Here is an 8,046-nt window from a genome sequence, read left to right as displayed (position 1 = left end):
ATGTTGCAAGAACTTGAGCCTCTTCCTAAACTGAGTCAGAATGTTCTTTTATAATGCTTTTTTTTTTTATTATCTTTTAAGTACGTTTTACAGTTTATGTTCGTTTTACAGTTTATGTTCGGAACTTGTGACAGTTTTTTTCAATAATGTCATGTCGCTTCTGAGGTTAGAACCTGCGTTTCTTCTTATAAGCGCAATACTACTGCACTTAATATTTCTTGATATTATATTGCCATTAATCAAAGATCACTTGTTCATGAAACAACTAATGATCCAACTCAAAAGTCTCAAAGGAGAAAAACATGAGTCAACTCGTCTCTTAGGGAGCCCTCAACCAGTTTCAAACACTGAGTAGAAACTCTTTTAACTACCATATCTCCATACCAGTATTTTGTTTACTTCTGCTGGTGACCAACTAATTCCCACTATCAGCCCAGCTGGACATGATGGATCCGCTTATGAGTCCTTTATTAAAGAAAAATCTGTCTCCATACAATTGATATGCAACAACCGTGATTCTACATGATCTTTCATTTGAACAAGCCTTTTTCATGTATCAGTATATATGTAAGATCTTGTCTTTCATTTTGCTAAATCTTGTTGCAGTGTAATGAAAGACAAGATCTTTCATACTTTTTAACATCATTCCAGAAACTGGGATAGATTTATGAATCTAGGAGCACAACATTTGGCTATATACAATGGATATCTATACTTTTAAGTGCTGCTGAGGTCAAAGGTTATTATGAATTTGGTTTTATCAAACCTCCTTTCAGTTAAGTGCACTCAAATCTGAGAATAATTACAGTTTTAATAATATGTATCGCCTCTTTGGTTTCTTTGAATTGGGAGCTTTTGACTGCTTTTGGTTTGATTAAGTGATCTGAGGCTTTTATGATACACCACTTTTAGGTATAATTGAATTCTTATCAATCTGCTTTATTTGGTGGTCTTAACAGGTTGATGACTAGTAGCACTTAACCATGATGAGATACTTTTGGTAGTCTTTAGCAACATTGTAATACAACTTGCAAGTTAGCTTATGCAAATGCTGGTTTCTTAGATAATATTAATAACTATGTTATTCGCACTCAAATATAAATGTCAGATATCGATCTATGTATGATACAGGTTCAGTATGTTCAATATTCTTAAACTTTTTCTATGTATTTAGAATATCATGAATATAATGATATTAGCTAACATATTGGAGCCTGCAGCATTTTGGACTCAGTTTTTAATGTGGTAGACATAGCTAGTATATTTCATCTGATATTTATGTATATAAATAGGGCAATTGATTTTATTCAAATGACTTGCAGGACGAGTGAAAGTATTCACTATTTGTTCCACTCTTGTGAAGAAGTATTGAACAAATTGATTACATCGTCAGTTTATGCATAAAAATTGATTGGATTGTGTATCGGTTGATGTCTTGAACTGGGTTCTCAAAAGTATGTGAAAATGCTTATGACTATGTTGAAAAAAGCGTGGCGCAGGTAAATGTAAGTGGATTTATTCGATGGGGACAATGATGTTTGCTCCTTCAAAGATGCATGAACTCAGCTGAATTTAGTTTGTGTATACGTCAGTTTTTCAACTTTTTAACCTATGGGGTTAAGGTGGGATGGTGGGGTCGGTCTGTATTCCCCCAAGTTAGGGTATTGAATGATGATGGGTGAGACAGAGGAACTCCGCTGTTGAGCATTTAGCAATGAAAGCGTGTCTTTTCTGTATGTGTTTTTTTTAGCTGTTAGTATTGCGGCGTGATGGGGATGGTTCTAACTCTTTAGCTTGGTACATTGTATGTTACTTCATTTGTCTTTGTGGTGAAGGACTGATGGATGTTCTAGTTCGAGGTTGAGTATTAGTATAGGATGACCTGACTAGATCTGCGCAGCCAAAAATCATTATGTTTTAAATACAACAGCAAACAAATATACGAATGTCTCATGATTTATGTACCATGTTAGTGTGTATGTGGTGATCGAAGTGATAGTGCAAGTGGTACTATAGATGGGCACTGCAATAAACAACAATAAAAATAAAAGAAAACACATATTGTTTACGAAGTTTAGTTTCTCTATATTTGTGGAGTTTAACTCGATAATTAAATTCATTATTTTTTATCTCAATACAACAAAGTGATTTAAGTCCTATCACACCCTGATATAACAATCTCACTTTTGTACCTAAAGATCTAGATCACTCACCTCTAAGTTTTCAGGCTGTAAAACTAAGTAACAAACTTGTTTTACACTCTCAACACTCTCTCAAGCGTTCCTGAATGAAGAGATGAGTATTATTAACTTTGCGTCGAAAACCTGTACAAGTTTCTCAAATATATAGAAGTTTGAGACTTGCTAACATACTAAGATCAATTGCAATCTAATCTCTTAGCTATAAAATAACAAAATACAATATACTAATAAAGGCTAATGAAAAGTGAATTGTTGGAGGTTTGTTCTCCAATGCTATCTCAATCAATTCTTCACAATCTAAGGGATTCAATTGCTTAATTTAATCCAATCTTTAAAGATTTGTTGCTCCAGAAGGTGGATCTTCAAATATGAACATGTACACGTCCACAAAATCATTTAAGTCATTGCCTAACTAATTTGATTGAACAAATTTTCATTTCCAAATAAGGCAAGCTATGTTGCTTGTCAAAGTGCTAGCCATAGACGCCACTTTTGTTGGCACTTCAACAACCACTTTAAAAAACTTGCCTCAACAATAAAACATCTATCAAGATTGATGAAGTCGTCTGTATTTAGAGCATAAATACATCTTCACAAAGTAACATTTAATTCATCTTGATCTGTCCAAATCTCATGAAATCAATTATCTTAATATAATGATACAAAAGATCATAAAATCAAACCATATCTTCTTGGTTTGCATATCTTAGGATATAAGGTAAGTAGATCACATAAGAATCCTTGAAAAAAATAATCTTATTTGATCCAACCTCTTCTCCAATAATAAACATGAGATTAGCTATAGAAATCCTCAAAAGATGCAAGCAAATCATCAAAATATTTTGGTCAAACATGTCAACAAACAATACAATTTATGTGTCTGACGTAGTGATAATCTTAGTGGTCCCTTCCGCTAACACGTTGGTCCAAACCTGGAATGTGACCGACTACAAGTTGCTTTGTTTTGAACTTATTGTCAAACATAATGGAAGTCAACAGCCACATGTTTCGTTCTACTATTAATAACAGGTTTATTAACATTTAGATTATTGTAGTATATAGGAGGTGGTTGTGGAAGAACCACACCATGCTCATTGAGAATGTTTTTAACCTATGTGGTTTCATCAAGAGCACCATCAACTGCTCCATATTTGGCTTCTTTAGATGATCCAGTGATGGTTCTCTGTTTCTTCAAAGACCAACTAATAGGGTTGAGACATATAAAAGGGATATACTTGAGAATTGATCAAAATGTCCTTATGTAGCAATATTATCATTTTACCCCATTTTGTCTCTTTGCATAAATTCTTCACATCAAATGGACATTTATCAAATCAAACCTCATAATTTACATATACCCTTTTGTTTGAATCCTTGTGTGGAGAATATTGCATTTTTACCTTTCTCTTGGAAAAATGAAAATTTTACAATTTAGTCCTTGACTTTCTAATCTTTTCAATGTGGTCCCAAGAGTGATGTCAATCAAACCAATGCAAATTCCAACTTATTCTAATGCCAAATAATCTTAACTCACATTTCTCTTTGTGGTCAAGTTTGCACTTTACTCCTCCAATTTTTCAAAATTTGTAATTTATCTAACTCATTCAATATTCTCCAAATTTCATTGTATCCAATCCCGAAATAGTGTTGGATAACCTATTAGAATTTTTGGGGCATTACACATTGGTTGGCTGCAATAGGTGTACAAGAGATTAAATGCGCCTTGGCCTCCAGATGATTGTGAGATTGATACTGGCAAACATTAGCTATGTGACCCAGTTTGCGGCATAACTGACAACGAATGGGGTTACTATTGTTGGTTGTGGAACCTCATGGAGCATGAGTGTAGCGCTAGTCTCTGAACACAATCGTGAGTTGAAGGTATTGTTATTGGACCAATGAGAATTGCAATTTTTGGAATTGTTGAGTTCAGTATTAGTAGCAATAGTGGCGGTAATTGGAGTGTCTTCTTTGATTCCTCGTGTTACAGGAAAAGCTCATGATCAAGGAGTTTTGCATAAAACTCCGTACAGGAAATGAGAGTCTTTGGCTCGCATGATGGAAGAAATTTTGCAAAATTCTACTCCTAGACCATAGGGAATTTTGACACTCAATTCGTCATTAGAGACTGGAGCACCAACAATCGCATGTTCATTCAAAAGAGAGCGAACTTGATGTAAATAATTAGCGGCTATGCAAGATTCTTTGGAAAGTCGAGCAAGCTGGTCGCACAAACTAAAAACTTGTGTCCAAGAGTTATTCACATAGGCATTGTGGAGAGAGTCCCATAAGAGTTTGGCAATGGGAGCTACGACAAGAGTGTAGTGATCGTCATATTGATAGAAGCAATTTGGCAATCTCTATGTGTAGAAGTGCGTGATGAAGCTGGAGAAGAACCATTAAAACTGCCCAAACAAGTTGTGTCCACACATAAGCATGAAGACTAGAGCTTTCAAAGTGGCAAACTAAAGACTGCTAACAGTGATAACAGTGATATTGGAAGCCATTTGGTGAGGGTAGGTGGGCAGCCAGAGAGGATTTTACTCATAAGAGTGAAAAAAGAGATCCATATCTCCACGTGCATCAGTTTCATACAGAACTTTTAGGATCTGTTTCATTCATCGTTTTGAACTTTCCCTTTGTTCCTTTTTTTACTATTATTAAAGATAGTGGGCATGTTCAGTTATACCCATCTAAAAGACGACACAGAGTCCATATTTTTACTAGCTTGACAAAGATTTGCCTACCCTGTAGGCTTTATAGCTTCAAAAAGTTGCTCATTAACCAAGCATCTTGAAAAAAATAGACATATCAATCATTTGTTCACATTCTTTAAAATAATTCCCGGAATATTCGGTGGACATGTCTATCTATAATTGTATGCAGTTGGCAACAGTTGAAAGAACAAGTTTCTCAAACTGCCCTATCTTTTATAATAGTCATAAAATTCCATATACATTAATAGAACACCAAAATACAATATCCCCCTCTTGAATCAAAATTAAGAATACAAATAAACATATTAGTTTCTCTTTCTCTTTTAACTTGTGTCAAATTATGCTAATAGGATTTCGTTTAGCTCTTGGCTGTTATGCTTGGAATGTATAGTCTGGTATTTGACTCTGTTGTTGTTGTTAAATCCTCGGAGCCTTTAAGTAGAAACCTGGGAAGGCCAACCTTGTACCCTGTTTTTCTGACATCTTCTTGAACTTGTTCTCTGTATTCCCTGAAAGTAAATCTTCTGTAAATGGAAGGTTTTACGAAGCTCTCGATCAAAGAATCGTAAGAAGGGCAAAGGAAATAAGCTATGGAGTATCTGTCCGTTGTTGCATTGGAAACCACCTTGTGTTCCACGCTTTTGTAAACATCATTGCTCCATGCCTGTAGAAAATTATAGTTTGGGGATTTAGAATTTAGAATGATTAAATTAATAATATGTTGACAGTGAAAGAGAAAAAGTTTGGATTTGTTTGAACCTGGAAAAGGTCCCCAATGTTGACTATAAGAGCATCTTTGTTAGGTTTGACAGTCACCCATTTGGAGTCTTTCATGAGTTGAAGCCCTCCAACTTGATCTTGGCAAAGAATCGTTAGGAAATCGCTGTCGGTGTGGGGCACTAAACCGAAAATCTCCGGAGATATTGGACATGCTGGGTAGTGATTCAGGCGAAGGAAACATGTTGTTTCGTCGCATATGTTGCTGATCGATGCTTGTTTCCAGTGGCCCAGATTTTCAGTCAGGATCCCTGCTAGAAGCCTCGACAGTTCCGACATGGCTGCTGCAAAACATGTCATCACTTCCCTGTACAAAACCAGAGGATTTTGGATTAGACTTTAGACCTCTAACTTAAAAATCCCCACAAAGGGAATGCAAGGGTGTTTTAACTTTTACTAGTTTTAGTGTACCTTAAAGATTTGAAGTCTCCATAGCAAGCTTCATCTGAGACTTTGGTGAGAGGAACATGATAAGCTTCGGACCAGGAGAATTGGTTAGGACAAGTAGCCCTAGGGCTTCCCCACCTGTAAGAATTATTCAACAGTCCACTGGTGGCTTTCGTTTCAAAGGGTGCTCGGAATAATTTCACTTGCTCGCTTCTCATCTTGTCGACTAGTTGAGAGCTAATGCCATGGTTCACCACTTGGAAAAAGCCCCATTCCGATGATGCTTTGCAAATGGCGGCAGCACAAGCTTGGCGAACCATTTCGTCGTCACTGCCTAAATCACACAAGTCAATCAATGGAAGCTGGCATTCTTCCATGGTAACTCGGGTTTGAGGTTCATCACATTGAGTGGAGTGGCATAAAAGTGTACCATAATGGTTAAGGAGAGGTGGGTCTGAATCTGAATGAACCATATTTGCAAATGGATATACAAAACACGAGTCTTGAAAATATATAAGTGTGAAATGCAGGGTGGACACTTGAAGGGGCAACTCTGTTTATATATGGTTCGGGGACAGAGAGTCTAAGAGCAAAGAGAACAAGTGAGAAGCCACCAAATGTTGACAGATGTCGAAAGGAGAGCGTTTCACTCATTTATTGTCTGAGACAGAAGGATTAAGCCTTTGTGCAGGATGGTGGGATAATGATAAGAAGAAAAGATCCAAACCTACCTTCAATTTTTGACTTTATTGAAAGCTTTTGATTGCGTATGCAAAGCCCCTTTCTAACATGTAAAGGTGGGGTAACTTTGTTTTTCCCTTTTGGCTATGGGGAAATGGCAAATGGGAAAACTCTAGCAGTTTTTGGATCCTTCCATGTTCTTTACACCCAAAAGAAATTTTGGGTCTTCTGCCTTTTTTCTATTTCATTGACTTTCAGGCATTTCTTTTGATTTTATTTTCCCTCTTTTGGCACCTTTGGGGGATTGATCAGAAAAAAGGAGATGAATATTTTAGTATCAACCTGACTTGGAATTCTTTGGAATGTATGGTTTTCTTTTTCTTATTTTTTGTGTATTCTAACAACATTGAGTTTTAATTAAATCCGAAGTGGTAAATTCTAAATAGAGATAGTTCTCTCAACATTTTTTTAAATTGTAATACGCACGGCGGCAACACCAGCGGTGCTAGGATTAAGTAAGGGCCTGCCCAAAAAGAATTATTTTGTTTTTGAAGAAAATACTATTATTAATAAGCATGAACAATGTCAATAATCTCTTGCTTTAGTATCAAGAAGTATGAGAATTTGGATTTATTCTCTAACAATCCCACTCCTACTCCCAATTATCAAAAAGAAAATCATGAACAATAATAATACAAAGATCTCACACATGGTATAAACGATAGTAATTGCAACATTGAAATAATTCAAAAACAAAAATCCTAGCCCTACCATCATTAAATCAACCTGACAATAAACACCGATTAACAAAAAAAAACTGTCAAAAGCCCCAAGAGACTCACCGCATCAATAATGCACAAAAAACCACATCTCAAATGGCTTATCCTCCTCTTCATCATCTTAGATCTATCACCATCATGGTTGAAAAAACTGTCAAAAGTCTTAAGAGACCCACCACATCAGTGATGCATAAAAGGCCAAGTCTAAGATGGTCAATCATGATAAAGCCCTTTAAGCATGGTTCATAATAAATTTAATGACACCCTTATATAGACAAATCTTACATATATACTTGAACATAACTAAAAATTTAAAAAAAAAAAAAACCACAACTACTTTTAAATAAAACAAAGTGGACAAAAGAAAGCCACGAATAATATGAACAGAATAAAACCACGAAACTGTAGGCAAAACCACAATAATTTAGATAGAGACTAAAAACAAAATAAAAAGAAAAATGATGTTGAAAAAACCACGACAAGTAACCAACTTGAACGCCAGCG

The 8,046-nt window shown here is 35.7% G+C and overlaps 1 protein-coding gene and 1 long non-coding RNA gene across 5 annotated transcripts; one reads left to right on the top strand and one right to left on the bottom strand.

The window, feature by feature from the left end:
* The first annotated feature begins 705 nt into the window (after positions 1–705).
* LOC128286585 (uncharacterized) lies at positions 706–1,946 on the top strand. Its single transcript, XR_008277197.1, has 2 exons — positions 706–775; positions 960–1,946. It is a non-coding gene; the product is annotated as an uncharacterized LOC128286585 (long non-coding RNA).
* A 3,164-nt stretch (positions 1,947–5,110) lies between these two features.
* On the bottom strand, positions 5,111–7,806 carry LOC108463399 (gibberellin 2-beta-dioxygenase 6-like). 4 transcript variants are annotated; one of them, XM_053023874.1, is made up of 4 exons: positions 7,606–7,806; positions 6,107–6,416; positions 5,678–6,002; positions 5,111–5,582 (listed from the first exon to the last, which is right to left on the bottom strand). In XM_053023874.1, exons 2-4 carry the CDS (start codon positions 6,400–6,402, stop codon positions 5,277–5,279), a joined length of 927 nt encoding a protein of 308 aa, XP_052879834.1. In that variant the 5' UTR covers positions 6,403–6,416; positions 7,606–7,806; the 3' UTR covers positions 5,111–5,276. The 4 variants fall into 4 exon arrangements, with proteins under 4 accessions (XP_052879834.1, XP_052879833.1, XP_017618833.1 ...); XM_053023873.1 differs by having other exon boundaries at positions 6,107–6,412; XM_017763344.2 differs by lacking the exon at positions 7,606–7,806 and having other exon boundaries at positions 5,111–5,427; positions 5,544–5,582; positions 6,107–6,720.
* Positions 7,807–8,046: the final 240 nt, after the last annotated feature.

This window comes from Gossypium arboreum, chromosome 13 (assembly GCF_025698485.1).
Source record: "Gossypium arboreum isolate Shixiya-1 chromosome 13, ASM2569848v2, whole genome shotgun sequence".
Lineage (NCBI taxonomy): Eukaryota > Viridiplantae > Streptophyta > Magnoliopsida > Malvales > Malvaceae > Gossypium > Gossypium arboreum.
The sequence above is the reverse complement of the archived record's forward strand: the minus strand, read 5'-3'. Positions and strand labels throughout refer to the sequence as shown.